General features: G+C 40.6%; 2 protein-coding genes across 7 annotated transcripts in view; both read right to left on the bottom strand.

Annotated features, from left to right (window-relative positions):
- SLC35E3 (solute carrier family 35 member E3) overlaps positions 1–12,857 on the bottom strand; it is a 29,015-nt gene extending 16,158 nt beyond the window's left edge. For 2 of the 5 annotated variants that reach the window (XM_082636816.1, XM_082636820.1), the window contains exons 1-4: positions 12,235–12,857; positions 11,295–11,405; positions 7,264–7,422; positions 3,550–3,632 (exon numbers count right to left, since the gene is read on the bottom strand). In XM_082636816.1, coding sequence (XP_082492942.1) covers positions 3,550–3,632; positions 7,264–7,422; positions 11,295–11,405; positions 12,235–12,636 — 755 coding nt within the window. In that variant the 5' untranslated portion in view covers positions 12,637–12,857. The remainder of the gene's footprint in view (positions 1–3,549; positions 3,633–7,263; positions 7,423–11,294; positions 11,406–12,234) is intronic. The other 3 variants (XM_082636819.1, XM_082636817.1, XM_082636818.1) reach the window with 2 other exon arrangements.
- Positions 12,858–15,214: 2,357 nt separating this feature from the next.
- Positions 15,215–23,576, bottom strand: part of NUP107 (nucleoporin 107) — a 51,524-nt gene continuing 43,162 nt past the window's right edge. For both annotated transcript variants that reach the window (XM_082635246.1, XM_082635247.1), the window contains exons 24-28: positions 23,019–23,179; positions 22,233–22,358; positions 21,733–21,846; positions 15,918–16,085; positions 15,215–15,549 (exon numbers count right to left, since the gene is read on the bottom strand). In XM_082635246.1, coding sequence (XP_082491372.1) covers positions 15,442–15,549; positions 15,918–16,085; positions 21,733–21,846; positions 22,233–22,358; positions 23,019–23,179 — 677 coding nt within the window. In that variant the 3' untranslated portion in view covers positions 15,215–15,441. The remainder of the gene's footprint in view (positions 15,550–15,917; positions 16,086–21,732; positions 21,847–22,232; positions 22,359–23,018; positions 23,180–23,576) is intronic.

Here is a 23,576-nt window from a genome sequence, read left to right as displayed (position 1 = left end):
TAACTCTGTAGGTACCACAACCCCCGTTTCATAAGTGATGAGAGTGAGACCCGAGATCTCCCACAAGTCACGCAGGCCCACAGGCAGCGGCGGGGCCGGGCTGGCACACCTGGACCTGTCCGACCTCAAAGCCCAGCCTCCCTCCTCTGTTCTGAGCCCAACTAAGCAGCTTGGAAGTTGCTTCCGGGCAGGACAGCACGAGCTGAGTCGCCAGGGTACCTACGCTGGCCTGACCCAATAGGGGTAATTTTCCTGCGGGATGGAGGACCTTCCCAAGGATGTTAATTATAACCATGATAAACCAGGCTTCGTTTTCAATTACGAGCTATCTTCAAGTGAACCGGCTCCCGCACTTCAGCATTTCCTTACTCCTCAGCCTCGCTTTGAAGTGCTCATGATCTGTTAACAATATTTACACGAGAGGAAAGGCAAATTTAAAGAAATGCTCCAATGAATCCTTTTGTAAATTAGGAAAATAAAACAAAACAAAACAGGTGCAATCTATACCCGACATCTCCAATTCCTCTCTCTAATTCTCCATCTGCTCCGGTCAGCTTCCACCTGGACACGCTGACGTTCTCGTCAAAATCGTCAGTGCCCTCCACCCCACCACACCCCTTCCTCCATCCATTTCCAGCCTTCCTCGAGCTTGACCTGCCAGCGGCCTTGGACACAGCTGGCTCCCCTGCCTCCTCACTTGGTTTCTCCACGCTGTCCTCCTTCCTTCCACCTTGACTGCTCCTTCTCTGCCCCTTCTGCCTGGCTCCTGTCATCTCTCCAAACTCTAAACACCGAGGTGACCCAGGACTCGGTTTTTGGGCGCCTCTTTTTCTTCCACTTGTTTGCTTGGTAATCTCAGCCAGGCTCACTGCTTCAAACCACATCCACACACCACTGACTCCCTCCGGAATACCTCCAGCCGAGACCTCGACCTTGAACTCAGACTCGTTTTACCCAAAACTGAGCACTTGGTCTTCCTCCCCACCCCCAAACCTCCTGGGGGCTGTCCTATTTCAGTCCATGGCAACTCCACCCTGCCAGGTGCTCAGGCCCAAACCGGGTGGCAACCTTCTTTCCTCTCTCATTCTCCACATCCAGTCTGCCAATAAAACCTGCTGGCTCTACTTGAACATATATCCAGAACCCAATCACGTCTCACTATATCCACTGTGACTGTCCTGGTACCAAACCACCATGGCTTCCTGATGGTTTCCCTTCTTCTCTTGCTGCTTTCAGTACAGTGGTTCCCAACCAGGGGTGATTGTGTCACCTGGGCAAGGTCTGGACACAGTTTTGGTTTTCATAATTGGGGAAAGGGATGCTACTGGCGTCTAGTGGGTAGAGGCCAGAGATGCTGCTAAACATGCTCCAATGGACAGGACAGGCCTGTCCACTGGACCAAAAAGGCCAATAGCACTGAAATTGAAAAGCACCCCCGGTCTGTTCTTAACACAGTAGCCCAGAAGGATCCTATTAGAACAGACAGAAAATCATGGCATTTCTCTGCTCAAAACTCCAACGCCGTCCCCTCTCACTTGGTGTAGGAGTCCTCGTGTGGAAGTTCTGCTCAGTCAGGCCCCCGTCACTCTTCAGGGACAAAGAAACTACCCTTTGTTCTTCCCGCTCCAGCCACACAGGCTTCTTGTTCCTTCCAGCCTCTCACCTGCTGTCCCCTCTGCCTGGAACGCTACCCATCCTGCTCTGCACAGAGCAACCTCACTTCCTTCAGGTCTTTACTCAAAAGTACTCATCTTGCTGAGGCCTTCCCGACTACCCTCCGTAAAACTGCAACCCTGTCCCCAACATTTCACATCCCCTTTCCTGTTAGCATTTAACACAATCTAGCCCTGTATATGCCCATTTCTTATTTTTCTTGTTTATAGCCTGTCTCCCTCCCCAGAATTTAAGCCTGTGAGAGCAAAGATTTTTGTCTCTTCGGTTCACTACTATATCTCCAGTGCCTGACAGACAGTAGATATTCACTATGTGAATATTTATTAAGTCAAAGAACAGTTTATAGTGGGCATTCAATAAGTATTTGTTGACTGAATGAATGGATGCTCTTAATCAGGGCACATACTTGGATGCCTTGATCTGGCAGCATGGCGCATAAATCCTGGGGCTAGACTACCTGGGCTCAAATCTGGACACCACACTTCTCAGCTGGGTAACTCCAAGTGAGTTATTCAACCTCTCTGTGTCTCTATTTCCTCTTCTGTAGAATAAAATGATAGAATTTATCTCTTCGAGCTGCTGTAAAAACTAAATGCTTAATACACACAAGATGTTTGGAACAGTGCCTGACACAAAATAAACATTTATTAAGTGTTGTTTATTTTTTAATTTTTCAAAAATATTTATTGGGATTCCCTGGTGGCGCAGTGGTTAAGAATCCACCTGCCCATGCAGGGGACACGGGTTCGAGCCCTGGTCCGGGAAGATCCCACATACTGCAGAGCAACTAAGCCCATGCGCCACAACTACTGAGCCTGCACTCTAGAGTCTGTGAGCCACAACTACTGAGCCCACGTGCCACAACTAATGAAGCCCGCCACCTAGAGCCCATGCTCCGCAACAAGAGAAGCCACCGCAATGAGAGGCCTGCGCACTGCAAGGAAGAGTAGCCCCTGTTCACCGCAACTAGAAAAAAGAAAGCCCGCATACAGCAACAAAGACCCAACGCAGCCAAAAATAATAAATAAATTAAAAAAAATTATTTGGTTGCGCCGGCTCCTTAGTTGCGGCACGTGGGCTCCTTAGTTGTGGCATGCAAACTCTTAGTTGCGGCATGTGGGACCTACCTAGTTCCTGGACCAAGGATCGAACCTGGGCCCCCTGCATCAGGAGCACAGAGTCATAACCAATGTGCCACCAGGTAAGTCCCCAGGTATTGTTTTTTTAAAAAAATTATTATCACTGTTATTTACTGATAGTTGGCAAATATGCTGCTTTTTTACTTTGTTGACATCTCGGTGTTCACTCATTAAAAGCAAAATGTTAAAAATGGGCAGTTGAGTTTGATTCAGACATTCAAGTCATGACTCCACTTCTTGATTTGAAGTAATATTGAGAAAAGCAGGCACACCCATAGCCAGACAAGTACAAAAACAAGCTCAAAAGTCAGAGCAACTGGCCTGAAATTATTTTCTGTTATTTGGATTAACCACACCTTTACCTTATTATTATCGAACTATCGAGAACTGAAAAGTGATGGAAAACATAAGTATCCACCCCATTATTCACTCAACAAATATTTATTTAACCCCACTATGCACAAGGAATGGTGCTCTATGTTAATTCTGATAAGGGAAAAGGTCATCTATGCCTTAAGAAAATTCAAAAGCATTTATCATACAGAAAGCTAACCCATTTCCCCAGTTCACAGTTCTTTAAATTTCCACAGACTCTAGTAAGAGACTAAAAATAACTCACTCTACTCGGTTTAGGCCATGCAATAGAGAGTGTGAGACTCAAATAAGGAAATCAATGTGACAGAGTTTTGGAGAATATAAAAGACTACGCATTTGTAAGTTGTTAGGAAAAGGATACGTGACTGGTGAAGTGTTCCCAATGATCCAATAAATCGATAAGTTCACCATGAAAGCTATTACTCCAGAGAGCAGGACCATCAGCTACAAATAAACCAGAAGAATCGTTAATGCAAAGCAGCTGCAATCATTGCAATCATCAAGTGAAAGTACACTTCATCAGGCACTTCTATCAACCATTAAAAACAAGATGTTTAAAAAGAGAGAATCAAGTTGGGAGAAAGCAAGAACTGAGGGTTAAAGAGCAGAATGAGTAGTATTTACAAATGTAATTTTGTCAACAAAATACAATGGAAAATCCTCCAACAATATCCTGCCTCTGTAAATCTCCAGATTCATTTTTCTTATCTATCCAAAGAAAAATTATTTTGTAATAATTTCTTATTATAAAAGTAATATATATTCATTACAGAAATACCAGACAATAAAGATGAGCAAGAAGAATATAAAGAATTCTTTTTTTCCTTCTAGTTTTATTGAGATATAATTGACATACAGCACTGTGTAAGTTTAAGGTGTACAGCATCATGATTTAATTTACACACATTATGAAATGATTACCACAGCAAGTTTAGAGAACATCCATCATCTCATGTGCATACAAAATTAAATAATAGAAAAAAAGTTTTTTTCCTTGTGAAGAGAACTCATAAGGAATTCTTTAAATCTCAACCACTCACCACTATTAATACATTGGTATATATCCTTCCAGATCTTTTTTCCGTTGAATTGTTCATATTTATTCTTATTTAAATTTAATCAGTAGGTATTCATCAGGTGTCTACAAAACTAGGCCAGGCCTTGTAAGGAACACAGTGGGTTCCTGCCCTCAAAGATCTTAGAAACCGCTTGAACATGTGATAAAAATCTTGATAATCATAGCTTATACTTATATAGTACTTATTATGCACCAAGAATTGTTCTAAATATTTTACATATATTAACTCATTTAATCATTGCAAACAGCCATGAGGGAGTAAAATATCTTCCCTTTTTACAGACAAGAAAACAGAGCACAGAGAGGTAAAGCAACTTGCCTAAGACACACAGCCAGTAAGTAGAAGGGCCAAGGTACTGGAGTCCCTGCTCCTAACCTGCCCTGCCATGCTACCTCTTAACCACATGAAAGAGAGAGTGCAATACAAGATGAACAGCTCAGGCAAGAAAAGAAAATGAGTCCTGAGCTCTACCTCGTTAATAGGCAAACAGACTATAGGTTCTGTAGGACTCTAGACAGGAGATGTCCTTCTGGGCTGCGATAGCAAGAAAAGTCTTTGGATTTCAAAGGCATGTTTTGATTAGAGAAAGAAATAATGGGGGCAGGAAACAGTACGGGTCAAAGTATGGAGGCGTGAAAGCTCTGGTGTGTGCATGGGATGGCGAGTAAACCGACTTGGCTGAGATGGCAGACCAAAGCGGCTGTACCACTGTAGACACACACAGCATTCTGTCCAAACGTATCCCACAATTTCATTTTAAAAGTTATAAAACCATTTTCTATTTCTGAAGTAAGAGAATCTAGAGAAAATATTAGTTACAATTTGAATTAGTAAGAAGTTTAAATTCCAAAGAAAATGTCATATTTGAAGATTCTTTCTGTCCCATGTGGGTTTTCTCAGTTTTTAAATCAGTGCAGTCAGAAGAAGACCAGGGCAATTGGATTTGCAGCCTATTTAGGGAGAAAGAGTAACACCTTATTTGTTTTACAACAGTGAGTTCCATTAAATCTTCAACTAAGAGAAACTTGCTCCTTAAAGATCTTAAAAACTGTTTCTAGAAATGTGTCCTTGTTAATTTTATTGAGTTCACAGAATGTCACATGCCTATTTCTTGATGACCTGGCACATCATTAAAAACACAATTACATGTTCTACTTTGAGGCAATGATGCCCTCTAGGGACAAGAAGGAATGCAGGTGACTTTCCCTTATCCAATGGCCTCAGACTGCTGTGCTCTTGTTTCTTTGACCTTTTTTATGGCCTTTCTGCTGAGGTCCTCGTTTTCAAATCTGTCAGAGGGCCAGTCACATAAAGCCTCTCCCCTCCTAGTCTAAGGTGCTCAAGCTGCAGTGGTTGATAGGCAAGATGACCAAGATGGGTAACTTTTGTAAAAGAGGAGATATTACCTGAGAGATGGTCCAGTGATTTCTACCTTGGGAAAAAAGCGCAAATGCTAAAGTATATGAATTTGAAACAACTATCAATCTGCTCACAGGCAGCCTCACAGGGTGGTTAAGAATGTGGACTTTGGATGTGGAATGCATGGATTCAAAATCTGGCTCTGCTGTGGACCTTGAGTCAGTTACTTAATGCTTTGTCTCTCAGTTTCCTCATCAGTAAACACCTAATAAAGTTGTTATGAGGATCAAATAAGTTAATATTTGCAAAGAGCTTAGAATAGTGCCTGAAGCAGAGTAAGGGCTATGCAAGTTTGATAAATCAACACCACCAGCAAAAAAGACGTTCCCATTGACTGTGTTACAAGTATGGGAAGCAGAAGTTCCTTTCCTAAATAGGGGGATTATACTTTCTAACTTTATTAAAAAAATATCCCCAAAGTACAGGTCCCTTTGATCTGGCAATTCCACTCTAGGACTCTATCCCATAGAATAAAAAGTACCAGTTCATGAGGACACATGTACAAGGATGTTTATTGTAATACTGTTCATAGTGGTTAAGAACTGCAACTATTATACAGGTACTGAAAGAATGATTTGAAGGGATTTTCATGGGACATTGTTAAGTGAGAAAAGCAAGATACAGAAAATCATGTGTAATATGATCCCACTTCTGTAAAAAAAACCAATGTGTAATTTATGTGTACATACGTGCATGTGTGCCTGTGTATGTTGTATGTGTTTACATGTGGGTATGCACAGCACAGAGAAAAACACGGAAGAACAAAAACTAGAATGTTAACATGACTTATTTCAAGGGGCAGGGGTGAGGTAATGGGATGTTGATGTGTGTATGGGTAGGAGGGCTGAGGAAAAGGAATCCATGATAAAAGCTGCATATATAGGGAATTCCCTGGCAGTCCAGTGGTTAGGACTCCACGCTTCCACTGCAGGGGGCACAGGTTCGATCCCTGGTAGGGGAACTAACATTCCACATGCCATGCGGCACAGCCACAAAAAAAACCTCCCCAAAACCCAGCATATACAATATGGTTACATACATATGAAATTAAACATACACACGCATGCGTGTTGTCTGTGTATATGAAAGAGATCCATGAAATGATCATCACCAAAACGGTAAAGGTGTTTATCTTAGTGTGGCAGGATTTGGGGAGACCTTCACTTTATAATTTTATGTATGTTCAAAAATGCATACAATGAGCATGTACTACTTATACTGTTACAAGAAAATCAACAAAGTTATATTTTCATTATTTAAAAAAAAAAAAATGCCCAAACTATTGGCGGGCAATAGCCTGGTGGGCTCAGCACAGTAACCAGACATCAGAAGACCTGAATTCTAGTCCTGATTTGGCCACTGACTGGCAATTTAACCCTAAGCAAGTCTCTCAATCTTTCTGTGCCTCAGTTTCTTCATCGAATGAATAATCCTTACGTTGCCTCCCTTAAAGGGTGATTATAAAGCCTAAATGTGGGAATGGATCTGAGCTAGTGCACTGCAAACTAAAAGTTGCATCAATAATGGAGAAATTATTATTATCTTGTTTCTTAGACACCAAAACAATTATAACTTACCAAAGCAGAGACCGACCAGGGACCAAACATTCCTCCTTCTGCGAACACCGGCTCAAAGAAGGGCACGGCGACCAGCAACATGGCAGATGACATCGGGGCCTGGTAGTACAGCAGCTGCATCGAGTTTACTTGCAATTCATGCTGCTTGGCTCCTACCCACTGAAAATTAGGAGAGAGAACGTGTTAGGCAGAAAAAAATAGCATCAGTCAACAAACAAAAGATGCAACTCTAGCCACAAATGTGGGGATGCGAGGCGGGGCGGGGGGAAGAGGAAATGCCTAATGAGTCTACAAGATTTCAAAGATCAATAATATATATGTATATCCTTTAAGCTCCCTGGATGAAAGGAGCTTTATAAATTCAACGTCTGATAATCTATTTTCTTCTCAATTATAAAGGAGAAAAAAAATCCTCTCTTCCCTCCTGATCCGAGTAGATGGGGGAAGTCAATGCATACCGGGGCCCACAGGCATCAGCGATCTTGGGAAAATTAGGCAGGAATGGAAATTTCTAAGCAGGAATACAGATGCGGTGTCAGACTTCATTTCTTTCTAAAAATGGCCCCCAAAACGAAGACTGGGAGGCAGGGCGGACTCTAATTACGGATTGACAGAAACCTCAGTTATCCCAGGTGGCTGCCAATACGTGTGGCTGGAAAGGTATGTGAGGTCTTTTCATTCACTTCAGGAAACCCAGTCGATGGTAGAAGGAACTTTCCTCTGTATGGCTGACGTTTCGGTGGGTAATCCCACACCAATACTCCTCAATAAACTAGATAATCACAAACTTTAAAAGACTATCCTTCGGTAGAACCAACACCCCAAAGCCTCAAATCCCATCAGTTCTCAAAATGCTTCACAAATATAACTGAAAAGGAGGCTTTAAAGAAAGCTTGAGAGAACTGTCTGAATAAGATCTGGCAGGAACAGCCAGGCTTTTAAATAACTGCTCCTACATAATCCTCTTTCCTGTAGGTCCGGGTATCCTATTACATAAACTCTAAGTCTATAGAAATTCACCAAGACAAAAATAGAAGAGCAAAAAATCTGAAGCATACTCCTGTCAGCCTTAAAAAGAGTCTGCTGTGAACATGAAGGACAAAGAATTGATTCTTTTGCTTGGGACACAGCAGTAAGCAAAAATGAATGCAGAGGGTATGTGCACAGTCTTGTGTTGCTCCAGCAGCCTCTCTGGGCAGCTGTGTGTCTCTGACACAGGACAGACAGCCTGGAATGGTGGTGACTCTCAGGCCACCACCTGCCCTCACTGTCGTGCAGCCTGGCTTCTGCCCACCAACCCTCTCATGAAACTGCTCCCCAAAAGGGCACCTTCACCTCTAGTGGCCACATCGAAGGACTGCCCTCGGTCCCCTTCCGGCCGGAGCCCTCTGCAGAACCTGCAGATTTCTCTTGGAAGAACTTCTGGTTTGCGCTGCTTCCTCACTCACCTGTTCCTTCACTTACTACCTGTAAGGGAGATGTCTGGCTTTCCTCTTTTATCTCCCTGACTGATCTCTTACTACCCGCTGACATCTACAGCTCTGACCTCCTTCCTTGAGCATCATTTAAGTCCCACCTTCTACAAACAGCTTACTGGCCATCTTCAGTTAGATCACCTGAAGGAGCTTGTTTAAGATTAAGCTGATTACTTCCTTCTCCAAATTAGCTCCTCCTGTGTTGGTCCGATAATTAATGATATAATCTCCTCCAAGGATCAGGCTCCTTATTTTCCTCATTCTCACATTCAGTCAGGTCCGACTAATTCTTTCTCCAGAAGGTCTCTGAAGTCTGCTCTTTCCTTTCCACGTCCAGTACCACTGTCCTTGTTCAGGTCCTTCCTGTCTTCCCCTTAAACCATGGAGCACTTCCTGACTGCTCTGCCTGTCACCCTGTCGTCCCTCTTATTCATCCTTCACTGCCACCAGAGTGAAGTTTCTAAAACACAGGGAGTGATCAAGTCACTGCCCATCTGAACTCCTCTCCTGGTACCTGCAGGATAAAGGGCACACTTCCTCAGCATAACACTCAAAACTCTGCCATCTGGTCTCACCCCTCCCCTCAGCCTTGTGTTTCCACCACGCAACTACAGTCCAGTCCCACCAAACAAATCAAGTCCTCCAAAAATGCTCTGTACTTTCACACATCATTGCAAAGAAAGACCTCTGCTCTATTTCTTTGCTAAGCGAATTCCTGTGCCTTCTTCAATTTAAATTGTTAACCTTCCCATAAAGTCTTACCTCACTACCGCCCTCGTGCAGAACTACCCCTTCTTCCCTGGTGTTCCTCAGAACTTTCCTCATACTCTGAGTTATACGACTTGTTATCAGCTGTCTCCATGTGTTTCTGCAATGCTGGATTATAGCTGCCCTTTATCTTTGTATGAAGGTTGAGCAAAAAGCAGAAATGTCTGCTGAATGAATGGAGGAGTCAACCATCTTTCTACAACTAAAACTAATAGTTGGTCACTCAGCTCTTAATTCCTTTTAATGCCCTAGCAGTATAAGAAGAAATAACTTAGAAATTATACCAGGTTACAATGGGAAAATACAACTTTCCTTAAAATGAATTTTGGGAGGGAATACACCTATTCTGTACCAGTACTTTTACCATTTACTGATAATCAAAAACTCTGCCCATGACTTAGTCTACAATCATTCCTTGGTCAATCTCATTTCAAATATCTACCTGAGAGATACAGAATCCTTTGATTCCACCCTATAGCAATTTTGAAACTTGTGTGAACAAAAACGGTCATATTGGCATGGACAGTGAGTACTCTGAATTGATGTGTAAGGAATACAAGAAATTCTAACATTCAACAAATAAAATTTCTTGCTATATCTAATAAATAACTAATCCATACTGGGTCAAAAATGAAGTCCATTTAACAAAAAAGAGAAGTAGAAATGTTCACTTACTGTATCTAATTAAAAAATTTAAATTTAAACTCACTGAAGTATGCCCAAATGCAATTTTCTTAAAGCACAAACCTGAGCTTCCTCTGATTTCTCTCTGCAGTAAAAGACAGAATATCTTGAGGCCAAGTGACAAGATTGAGCGGGTGCCCCACCCTCTCATGTCACTGCTCTCTTTCATTTAAACTGCTTCTCTGCCACTAAGAAATGTATTCAACCCCAGAATTTTCACATAACAATGTTTCTGAAATGACCAGTACTAGAAAATTTAAGATGCTATGGCTGTATTATTAAACTCCTAACATTCATAACAAGAATGCCTTAGTTTATAACCAGTGGATGTTTGTGAAAAAAGTAAAATTGGTCACACATTTTGGCTCTGATTCCCCATATGCAGGCACTGGAAACCAGAATTTCCAGTCCAAGGTTTTCAGTACAGAGAAAACACTGTTTCACTGTACCCTTCGCCATTCACTATTTTTTTCTCCACTATATAAGAAACAAAAATACTTGTTGAGATTTTATGGTAATGAAGCAAGTGAATCCATGAACAAATGTCAAATAAATGGCTGTTACAGGCAAGGCACCGCGCTAGTGCAATAAGTGAAATACCCATTGCTATAAAATATTGACGGAGAAAAATGATTAGAATATACAAGTTGTAACAGCAGCATGTCTTCTGAGGCAAAGATTTATAAATCTCAAATTTTCCTTTCCTGTTCAAATTTTTGCACCTGTACTCACTCCTTCACAGTAATGTCATAATTAAAGAGTAAATGGTAAATACAACCAATGGACTCAATCCTCAAGTAAAAAGTCTTACTATTCATTTTGTAAAGATTTCCCAGAAAATAATACACCATCACCCCAAACTCAGACTGTTAAGCATGGGTAATATACACTTACAAACAGGTAGGGAGGTACTTGGTGAGCATCATACACCCAAGTTTCTCTGTCCCCTTTCTTCTTTTCACCTTGAGTCAGACAATTTATGCAATTATGCTTTCTTCCCAACAGTCTATTGTCTCTATACTGTATTGTCTAAACCTTGGGGCACAGCTTCAAAATTTATGAAATCTGCTAAAAAGGGCACATAAAGAAAAAAAAATTACCAACCACTTGATAAAGGGATGTAACTAAAACACCAAGTGCAGCAAACACCGTTCCAAGGAAATTAAACTTCACATCGTAATAAGAATTTAGGATTACACCTACAGTTATAGGAATCTGTAAAGAAAAAGAGGTAAACGTTGTTCAGATTAAATTTGTGAGACATAAAATTAGTATTCCTTTCACAGTGTCTTGAAAGGTTAATCATAAAAACATCATTAGGAAACAATGAACCTCTATAAATATTTTTTCCATTTGAGAAAAAAACGGACTGGTAATCCTATTTCTTCAAAATGAAATATGATAATTCTATATTTACGCTCACATTTAATTCTATTTAAAATTCTGGGTAAAATGAGTCGATGCGTTGCACTTTGCAAGAAAATACCACATGCGTGCACATAGTAGTAAATGGACCCCAAAACCAGTGTCTAAACAATATATAAACATAAACATATAACAAAAGCATTAAGATTTTAAATACTGTAAGTTATGAAGTGCTAAAATTATTTTAGTCTATCTTATTTAAAGACGCTGAAGTTTCTGCAGTATGTCGCCGCAAACATATCCTGAGACTTCTTTACGTTTATCAGAAACGTTTTTCAGTTTGAGCTTTTGCACTTAATCCCATACAGATTTGCATCACCCAACACAGCTTTCTTTTCTTACCGATCATAGCATTTAAGGATTTCCATCAAACAGTAGTTATTAAAACTCACACAAGCACACTCTACTGGGCTAAAAGCCCAATAGAGCGCCAAGATGGCTTTTTTTCACCTTCCCCAAATAAGCCTGAAGTTCACTTGCTCACAAAGGACTCGAGTGGATTTCCAGATCACGGGAAAGAATGTGGCGCAAGGTTAACCATTCAAATTTCCCGGGGAGAAAGATTGTCCAGGAGGTGGGTTGTTAAGGAGGTGCGCCTCGCCCAGCTGAAGCTACTCACCAGCGTGAGCTGTATTTTGGTGGAGAAGGTTTTCTTATAGCAGAAGGTCTGGATGACTATGATCACCGGCGTGGTCATGGCCTTGGCCAGCTGATAGGTGCCTATGGTGTTGTTCTGCAGAGATAAGTTGGTGAAGACCACGAAGCCACAGAAGCTGAGGGCCAGGAGGAGGAGCTTGGAAGGCGGCAGACTTTTGGGGGCAAACATGTCCAGTTTCTGGCAGACGTACAAGCCCAGCCAAGTTACCACGAAGTGCACCAGGGTCAGGCTCATGTTGGGGAAGCCGTAGTGGACATAGATCCATTTGTTGAGGAACACGATGCAGATGGACACCAGTAGGTTTAGCAGGAGCCCGGCGGCGATGCGCCCTCTGCCTCGTACTCTGTCGGCCAGCGCTGCCATGACCCCCGCGGAGCCGGGGCCCTTCACCCTCGGAAAGGGGCGCCCGGCCTATCTCCAGCTGCCCTTTGCCTCCTCCTCCGCCGTCGCGTCCTCGCAGCCCCTGGCTTTACGGTCCGGCCGGGGGGAGGCATGCAGCCTCTGGGTCCCAGGCAAGCTGCAGCCTCAGTGGATCACACATGCTCTGCCACCGCCCATTCAGCCGCAGACTACGCGGCAGCACGTCCCGCACGCTCCGCCCCCTTCCGCCCGCGGCCACGTGACTCGGGGAGCCCGCGCTTCCGCCCTTGAACAGTTCAGGAAGCGGCCTCTACCTGCGCAGGCGCGTTGAGCTTTGGGTGTGGAGAGCTGCGTCCTTGGTCCACTACCTCCTGGGTTACCTAAAGCTGGCTGCGCCAATATGGGACCCCTTTCTTGTTTGGTATTTTCTGTGTCGGTTGAGTCGACTTGCTAGGTATTGTTGGTGCTGAGCAAATTTAGCTCTCGCCAGACAGGGGAAAGCATTACTTCTTGAAACCATATTTTTAGACATTTTATTTTAAAAATCCAAACATACAGAAGAGTAGACAGTATGATGACCCCTCATATACTCATCATGGTTAGTAAACTATTCAGATTTTGTTTTTTGAATCAATGTTTGGTTTTTCATCATCCTAGAAAAGTGTCCATTTTACTTACATGTTCTAATATACTTGGTCAGAGTTGTATATGGTATTCTACCATATTTTCAATTTATTTCATCTGTTGTTACATCACTTTACTTATTCTAAACATTATGCATGTGAGTGAAACTTCTGGGTTAAAGGGTAGATGGTTGTTTATAATAGAATATTTGAAAAGGCCAATAAAATAGACAGTTATCCACAAGAATAGAAATAGTCAAAACTTTCCCCAAAGATTGCACCATTTTACATTCCCCAGCAATATGTCCCAGTCACAGTTGCTCCACATCCTCCCAAACATTTGGTTGTTAGTCTTTGATTTTAGCCATTCTGATGGATGTATAGTGGTATCTCATGGTTTTAATTTGCATTCACCATTGACTTGAGCAGTTTTCACAGGCACATGGTTAGGTATGTCTTCCTTTAAGAATCACCTGTTGTACTATTTTGTCCGCTCTTTAAATTTTTTTTGGCCTTTTTATTATTGAGTTGTAAGAGTTCTTTATATATGCTGGACACGAGTTTTTTTGGTCAGTTATCCTGCAAATATTTTCTCCCAGTCTGTGGCTTACTTATTTTCTTAATGTCTTTGAAGAGCAGAGTTTTATATTTTGATGGTCTAAGTAATCAATTTTTTTCCTTTATGGTAATTGCTTTCTGTCTCTTGTATAGGAAATCTTTACCTACCCTTGGGTCCCAAAGATATTCTCTATTTTTCTTAAAGGTTTTATGGTTTTAGCATTTATATTCAGGTTTATAATCCATTTACATCATGTTTTCTCTTAGAGTCACATTCTCTCTTTTGGTTATCTCCCATTTATAAGTCCTACACTCTAGTCAATTCAACATAAATGCTGATTCATAAACATGCATTTACCATTTGTAGGCCTTGCTTATACTGATTTCCTAATCTGTAGTGCCCCACCCTTCTTGTGCTTTTATCTCTGTCTTTGCAAATTCAGTGCATTACCCAGACCCCAGCTCAAATGCTACTTCCTCAGAAACCTCTTAGGTGGAAATAGTTTCTTCCTGCTTGGATTACTTGTATTTTAAAATGGCATTTAAAAATATTGTATTTCCCCTATTGGAAGGGCGAGATGAGATCTTACTCACTGTGTATTCCCCAATTTATTCACAGCTTGCTGTGTGCCAGATACTATTCTAAGTCTTTACATGCTCCAACTTATTTTAGAGCAGGTTTGCTAAATGAGAGTTAATAAATAAACTAGAAATGTCTTCAAAATAAAACAATAGTATAATATTATTTTAGAAAACATTCTTGCTATGTTCATCTAATTAACTGTAATATTTAAAAAACACCAGGGCGGGCTTCCCTGGTGGCGCAGTGGTTGAGAGTCCGCCTGCCGATGCAGGGGACGCGAGTTCGTGCCCCGGTCCGGGAAGATCCCACATGCCGCGGAGCGGCTGGGCCTGTGAGCAATGGCCGCTGGGCCTGCGCGTCCAGAGCCTGTGCTTTGCAACGGGAGAGGCCACAACAGTGAGAGGCCCGCGTACTGCAAAAAAAAAAAAAAAACCACCAGGGCTTCCCTGGTGGCGCAGTGGTTGGGAGTCCACCTGCCGATGCAGGAGACGCGGGTTCGTGCCCCGGTCCGGGAGGATCCCACGTGCCACGGAGCGGCTGGGCCCGTGAGCCATGGCCGCTGAGCCTGCGCATCTGGAGCCTGTGCTCCGCAATGGGAGAGGCCACAACAGTGAGAGGCCCGCGTACCGCAAAAAAACAAAAAACCCCAAAAAAACCCAAATAAAAAACACCAAATTTTATGATCAGGACTTATATACCTGGCTTAAAAATGTATCTACTTTCCATCCTCTTTAAGATTTCAGAGTACTTATGATCGGAAATTCAATTTCTTATTACATAATAGAGGGACGTTCCTGGAAATCATATGAACAGAAAATTTTCGTTTTTATATAGTTTTATTAATAAACACGGAATTATATAATACATTAAATTTTCAAAGTGTCACCATAATATGCTTAAAAGTACAAAATTAAATGCCTAAATTCCATAAACATTTTCCCCATAAGGCAAAAGAAAAAACCCAGTAATTACAAATATATATATATTTTACAGAAAAACTTCCATTTATCATGGAAATTATTGAGATTACAAACAGCAGACGAATTATGACTGAATTTCATATCCTAATGGATCCAGTCCCTGGTCTAGGAGCATTAGAGAGGATTCTCTTAATTTCTGTAGCAATTTCCTTAATTCTTCCTTAGAAAACACCTGATTTTTAAAAAAGAGAAAAATGTTAAGAATGAGAACAAAAAAGAGTGTGAATTTACAGTCACCTAATCAACCTGATTAGCTTAATGCAAGAAGAAATTCCTCTTTAAGGTTTATGTAGCCAGAGGCCAGTATATTAGGATAGCCCAGGACTTCAAAGCTACTTCTCTGGACCAGTCTATACACTTCAAACTGCTTAGAAATATATACATATTTTGGATAAAAAAGCACAAACCTTAAAACTGGATCCCTACTTTAAGAAAATCTAAGAACATCTAAAGAATATAAACACATCTCACAAACCTAAATATTATTACAGAGGTTATCAAATCACTAAAATTTAAAAGTGCAAATGCTCTAGAACTTACCAGATACAGCTTGTGGCGCTCAGAGGAAACCATATCCGCTAACTGCAGGCATTCCTGATACTGACCGGTACTATGCAATATGGTGTGAAGCAGAAAACACAACATTGGCAGACAAAGCTTTCTCAGTAAAACCATTTGATACGTTCTTTCATGGTCTTCCTCAGCATCCTACAGACAGACATCAAGTAGTCATTCTAGCAACTTTAAGCTAAATACCCTTATAAAAAAGTCAATGAATCAAACCAAAAAGCAACAGGTAAAAGCTAAAGTGTTTCTATAAAGCTTATCATGCTAATTAAAAATAAAACAAGGCAGGGTTTCTATCATGGTATCTTCAGAGGAGTCAGAAGTCTGATAATGAAAACAGAATGCTTCTGAATTTGTACTTACTATGTCTTAAATAAAAACATGCATAAAAGGAAAAACAGTTAAGAGACTAGAGCAAAAATCAGAACAGAAAATAATAACCATTGCCCTGGATATATACAGAAGGAAATACAGACAGATACCAGAAGGACTGAGAGGGCTCTTCATACCAACAGCAGTGATTCCTGCTGGGAAGAAGGATCAGGAGGATGAGGGGAGAGGTGCACAGGGAGGACAACTTCATTGCACATATTTTGTTTCTTTAAACAGAGAATGAATTTATGATGTCTTTGTATAATTTATTAAAAATAGAAAATTAAAAGGATCTGAAGATTTGCATGGGACAGAACTAACAGATACATGAGGAAAACACTGTAGAGAAAACAGTGAGCATTTCTTTATAAGTATACAGGGATCTTTCTAAAAAATTTTGTGGGTACTAAGAGTGCAGAAAAAAGAACAGACCTTTTACGCCCACTACATTTTCTCATAAAAAATGGAAAACTAAAATAATTAAAATAATAAAAAGGTACCCAACCACAATAAAATTTCTGAAATAATCTTAAAAATTAGAAGGAAATCCATAGGACTCATAGTGTAAAACAAAACAGAAAACAGGACAAGCAAAAATACCAACTGGTCCTTTGAAAAGCCTAATAAGACACCTAATTAATTAAAAATTTTTTCCTTATGACAATATTAATCACTAAAAATCTCTTCATGTGAGAGACTATAATATTAAATTGCTAAAACACTTCCAAAGGTAGATGTAAGTGGAGGTGTGAAGCAACAGAATGTAATCTGGAAATTATACCAAAGAATAATTGTACTAAATCTGACATAGGTCAGGTTTCCACACATATGAAAAATTAGTGTCAACCTTTCTGTCCTGTTTTGAGATATAGATACGTAGAAGCAAGTATTAAAATGCATGCTTTGTATTTTCTTAGCTTTAAAAGGGAAAGCACCTTCATTTATTTTCTCAAATAGGAACTTACTACCTTCAGAGGTGGATTTAAAACACCTCAAGGTCTTACTCATAATTCATATTAGTGAATCCTACTAGGGGCCTAGTAGGAATAAGAAGACTGCTTCTTTCTGGGTCCCTCCATTTGTGCTCCAATGTACTCTTTTCCCCCTATGCTAAAGAAGCAAAGTACCCCTGGCCCCTAGACTCCTTTCCACCTGCTTACTGATAACCTTGTTTCATAGGATGGATTCTGGCACCTGCCTCTCCGAAATCCTGTTGCTGCCAAATATCAGGGTGTGATCTCTTCTGCTGACTACAGGCGATTTCCATACCAGTGGGCTGGCTGCTATCAACCATCAACCAACCAGAATCATGCCTGATGGGCCCAGCAATTTGCCACAAGGAAAAGCGAATAAATTGCTCTGCTACAACCTATATTTTTCTCATCTGAATAAAAAATCCTGTAAATTTGAAAAATCCTGTAAATATATAAAACAAAAAGATTCTTTCCATCAGGGACATGTAGTGCTTTATATGTGAGAAAAGCTCATTAACTGATACGTGTCGATGTGTTTATGTACATATATGTGCATATATGTATATGTCCTATTTAGGATAGGGGGTTTGGGGGTGGGGCAGAGTCTCTAAAGAGACATGACCCTGGAGCGGACTGCTGAAGGAAGTAAGGAAGCCATCCATGCAGATATCTGGGGGAAATAGCACTCTAGGCAGAAGAACGGCAAAGAGGCCAGAAGGCTAGAGCAAAGTGAGGGGAGAGCAGTAGGATACAAGACTGGGGAGGCAGTCAAGGCCCAGCGGATGTGTGATCTTGTAGGTCAAGAAAAGAGCTCTGCGTTTTATTCAAAGTGTACCGAGAAGCCAGCAGAAGGGTCTGAGTAGGACCCTTTTTTAAAGGATTTTAAAAGGATTACTAGCTGATCTATATGAGGAAGGGACTGCGTAAGGAAGAGTGGAAGCAAGGGAAAGACAGTTGAGGCTTCAACTAGAATGTGGTGGAGGCAGAGGTGGCAAAAAGTAGGTAAAGATGAGCTGCCTCCTCCATTCCCCCTGCCATCCCTGTGTGCCACCAGCCTCCAACACGAATGGGCCCGTTCTGCAGTTATGTTAAAAGTGAGGTACAGATGTAAGAGTCAGCATATAAGGCCAGGGCTTTGTTGAACAGCTGTGCCTTGCATATGGTGCTAGCCAGGTGAGTGAGTGGGGGCTGAAATCTAATCCATGCTCCAGTCTACAGGTCATGTGCACTTGGCATGGAATCTATCTGTGTAAGAGAATGGATACCATTTCCTAATTTTTTTTTTTTTTTGGAAGATGTTGGGGGTAGGAGTTTATTAAGTTATTTATTTATTTTTGCTGCGTTGGGTCTTCGTTTCTGTGCGAGGGCTTTCTCTAGTCGTGGCAAGCGGGGGCCACTCTTCATCATGGTGCGCGGGCCTCTCACTATCGCGGCCTCTCCTGCTGCGGAGCACAGGCTCCAGACGCGCAGGCTCAGTAGTTGTGGCTCACGGGCCTAGCCGCTCCGCGGCATGCGGGATCCTCCCAGGCCAGGGCTCGAACCTGAGTCCCCTGCGTTAGCAGGCCGACTCTCAACCGCTGCGCCACCAGGGAAGCCCCCATTTCCTAATTTTTATACAAGTGATATAAGTGCTATCAGGAGCCCTGAATAATTTCCTGCTTTGCTGAGTATGTAAGAGTATTAAGCTAAACTCAACTCAAAATATCATTATTTATCATTTGATTGTTCAAGAAACCTCTTCTTGTTTGGATTAGATTTGAAGAAGTGATTGAGACTGAATATTGATTTTTAAATGTTTGGTAAAACAAAATGATATCATTCATAGCCTTCCACTCCTACTCTATTTTTTTTTTTTTTTTTTTTTTTTTTTTTTTTTTTTTTTTTTGCTGTACGCGGGCCTCTCACTGCTGTGGCCTCTCCCGTTGCGGAGCACAGGCTCCGGACACACAGGCTCCGCGGCCATGGCTCGCGGGCCCAGCCGCTCCGCGGCATGTGGGATCTTCCGGGATCGGGGCACGAACCCGTGTCCCCTGCATCGGCAGGCGGACTCTCAACCACTGCGCCACCAGGGAAGCCCTCCTACTCTATTTTTAAAACACTCCAGAGTGTCTGTTTTGTGACTTTCACTATCTTTTTAAATTTATTTATTTGGTTGCTCTGGGTCTTAGTTGCAGCAGGAGGGCTCCTTAGTTGTGGCATGTGAACTCTTCATTGTGGCATGCATGTGGGATCTAGTTCCCTGACCAGGGATTGAACCCGGGCCCCCTGCATTGGAAGCTTGGAGTCTTAACCACTGCACCACCAGGGAAGTCCCTAATCTAAGATTAATTAATACTTAGAATAACAAAAATTTATGTATAAATAAGGCATCAAGTCTTTTCAAACCTTAAATACCATTTAATTAGCATTTTGCAACACTAAAATTTTATCTTCGTGAGCAGCAGCATGAAATAGAAGAGAAAACCCAAGGAACCTGCTAAAGGTTCAAAACTGTTTATGAAGTCAGCAGAGTTACTGTATCAGGAATAGCAGCAAATAGGGGCTCAAATCTAGTCTCCTGTCCCTAATGTTTTTGCTTCTGGTCAAAAAAGGGAAGCCAGAGGAACTAGAAAAATGTAGTAGCAAAAACCAAAACAAAACAAACAATAAAAAAGGAGTGATGATCGCTTCTCAGCCTTTTGGCTAAGATCAAGTGTGAAAAAGGAGTGACTATACTAAGATTCAGGGAATGCAGAAGGGAAGATAACAAACATACTCCTGTGATTTTTCTGTTCAAAATAATATACCTAATATCCAAGAATTCAGCATTTACAATCCTTGGACAGATCATCAGGTCTGCAGAGGTAAAACTGAGTAACTCCCTGTTTCTGTCATGCCCCATGAGCAAACCTCAGTGCCTTTCCCTCACACCACTATTACCTGCAGCATCCTTCCTTTCTCCCACCTCAGCTCATCCAAATTTCCCCAATTCGTTCAAGGTTCAGTCAAATGCTACACCTTTCAAGCATTCTGCCCAGATCTCTTCCAGGTAGAAGGAACCTTTTCTTTTCCTAAACTCACAAAATGCTTCATCTGTGCTTTTCTTATGGCATTTAGTACTTCTGTAACTGGTTTCTCAACCCAGGCTACACATTAAAGCTCTTCAGGTAATTAAAAAAAAGAAGAAGAAAAAAAAAAGCCAGCCAGCCCTATCTCAGACCAATTAACCCAGAATCTCTGGAAGTGGAACCCGGTATTTTTTTTTTAGTATTTAAAAATATATTTTATTTGAAAATCATTTCAAACAAACTAAATTACAATAGTACAAAGAATATCTCAATACCCTCACCCTTTGTTCAGTCTTTGCCCTGTTTGCTTTATGATTTGCATCTGTATGTGTATCTATAAATACACATTTTTTTAACCCTTTGAGGGCAAGCTGCATAATCATGTTCCCTTACCTCTAAATACTTCAGTGTTTACTTCCTAATAAAGAGAAGTTTTTCTAACATAATCACAATGCAGTTAACGACATCAGGAAATTTAACAGTGACGTAATACCTTAACATCATTGACTCAACACTCTCCTTTATAGCATCTTTCTTCCTCCAACGTAGGAGCCAGTTTAGGATCACATACTACATTTAACTGTCATGTCTTTTCAAGACTCTTTAAAAGTTATTTCTTTTAATACAATTTTTAAAGGCAACATTCCATTTACAGATATTACAAAATACTGGCTATATTCCCCATACTGTATGTACAATATGTCCTTGTAGCCTATCTTACACCTAACAGTTCCTACCTCCCCCTCTGCAACCCCTATGTTGCCCCTCCCTCTCCGCTCCCCACTAGTGGTAACCACTAGTGGAACCAAACCAGTATTTTTAAAAAGTTCTCCAGATCATTTAAATGGACAGCTCAGAGGTGAGAACCACTGCTTTATATAAGTCTTACTCATTCTACTAGACTTATCTTCATATCCATAAATTGAGTTGAATATATATATATAATTAATTTTTAGGTCCAGAACTTTAAAAAATTAGATTTGGGACTTCCCTGGTGGCACAGTGGTTAAGATTCCACGCTCCCAATACAGGGGGCCCGGGTTCGATTCCTGGTCAGGGAACTAGATCCCCCATGCATGCTGCAACTAGGAGTTCACATGTTGCAACTAAGGAGCCCACCTGCTGCAACTAAGACCCAGCGCAATCAAATAAATACATAAATATTTTTTAAAAAATTAGATTTTACTATCCTGAGTGAACATATTAAATATGGAAAAATAGTTTACCCAAGAGTCAAACATCCCTATATTCCCTAACTAGTATTTCAGATTAAATTATGGGATGTTTAGTTATAAGTACAAAGGTTATATAAGATCTGTAGCTGCTCCTGTTCAAAAAACTTTTTAAAAAAGACATTGTTTTTGCTTTTAGCTATAAACAATGCACACAACTTACCTCTCTAACATCCACCATCCACCCTCCATCAACAAACAACAAGACATTGTACATTTTCTCCTTCACATCAGCAGTTAGGGCATCCAAATGCCCTTTCCAAATACCATAATCCATCTGCAAAACAAACATAAGGCAGATATATAACAGACTATAATGTATCTGTAAAGTACAGACAGGAATATACATATATGGAACATAATTCTAAAGAGTTGACATTCAGTAAGCCAAATATAAAAACAAACATCGACGGATTGCAGTTCAATAAAACACTAAAATGTTAACCATGTAAATGAGCACTATTGTCACCTGAAGGTATGTTTCATGTTTGGTTAATTATCTACAGAAAGTAACTAAAGAGATGGCTTTTTTTCAAAGTAGAACAGTAATAAGGAAGATCACTTGTTATAAGAAGAATATAACTGCTGAAAAAATGATCTCTTTAAATATATGACATGTATTTTTCAGATGCAATAGACATGTCTCATCTACATTCAACTTACTTCATATTTCTTTTCTTTGTGTTCATGAGCCACTTTCTCAGTAAAAGTTGCTTGAGGTGTCAAAGTAGGTTTTTGTGGAGCTGAATTCATATGCTTAAACCACTCATTAAAGGTTTCGTGGGCTTCCTAAAATGCAAAATAAAATAGAGAAATATAAAAAAAACCTGTTCACATATGTTCAACAAAGTTTTTAAAAATTTGGTTCTTAGAAATAATTTTTCAGTAGCAAGAAATAAAATCATTTAATATTTTTTTATACAAAAAAAAATCATGGTGAATAAGTGTTTTGTTTGTGATGTTCACATATTTACTTGTCTGTCTTCTTGACGAGCCTATTAGCTTCTAGAGGGCAAGGATAGAAAGACATCCAGAATTAGTCCTAGAACCTAGCCAATCACTTCATTATTTGTTGAATGAATTTTGAATGAGTATGTTGTTATTTTAGTCACAATACAGAATATCTTGCTTTTTTCTGTTATTGCCAAAAGCAGAAATGTTAAAGCTGAGAGAAGCACTCAAAGAATCTTAAGAAAACATACGTTTCAGACATCAGACACACTATCTACCATGTAAAATGTTCTTAGTTGGTTAGCACTGATTAGAGGCTTATATAAATGAAGACCAGGTCTTGTCTTCAAAGTTCTTATGGATCAGTCAGTCCCATAGTTGCAAGGGACCTAAGATAATGAATGAGTCAATCACCACTTCTGGAAAAACAGTTCAAGGTCTGAGAGTGAATCAGGAAAGTCATCATAAAGAAAGGTTTTGTGGTTTTTACAGTCTCACCAAGTAAGCTCTAATGCACAAATGTTCTCGGATAGCATTATCATCTTCAGCAGGAAGTGAGCTCTCCATCCCTTGTTCCTCCCACTGGTTATAGATTTCTGCTATTGAATCCTGAGGAATTTTCACAAATACTTCTTTTGCAGCTTCGTGCTTTTTTGATGCTGCGAAAAAGATATACAGTTTTTCAATACATATGGATTTCCGTGTAATGGTTTCTAAAGGAATCAAATTATTGGTTTGCAACTTTCACAGCTACCTGTAACCATTTCAGGTCTCAAGGTACTTCTGTTAAAGGTCTGGGTGATCTCTCTACTTAATGGCTGGGCTTTTCCTTATTTCAATGTAACAGTCACAAAAGGATTCATTAAATGCAATTACTTTTACATACTTTTCTGTATCTTAAAAAAAAGCAATTCAATTTTTTCAAAGCCTTGAGATTATATGCAAAATTGAGTAGGACATGAAAAGTCACTATTAAATATGTTTTGTTTCATAATACCAGCCGTAACAGTGGCTGTTTTGTGCCTTACCCTACTTGAAGGGTTGGAAAAACAAACA

The sequence above is a fragment of the Mesoplodon mirus genome, assembly GCF_964341445.2.
Source record: "Mesoplodon mirus genome assembly, chromosome: 11".
Taxonomy (NCBI): domain Eukaryota; kingdom Metazoa; phylum Chordata; class Mammalia; order Artiodactyla; family Ziphiidae; genus Mesoplodon; species Mesoplodon mirus.
This window is presented reverse-complemented; position numbering and strand designations above follow the sequence as displayed.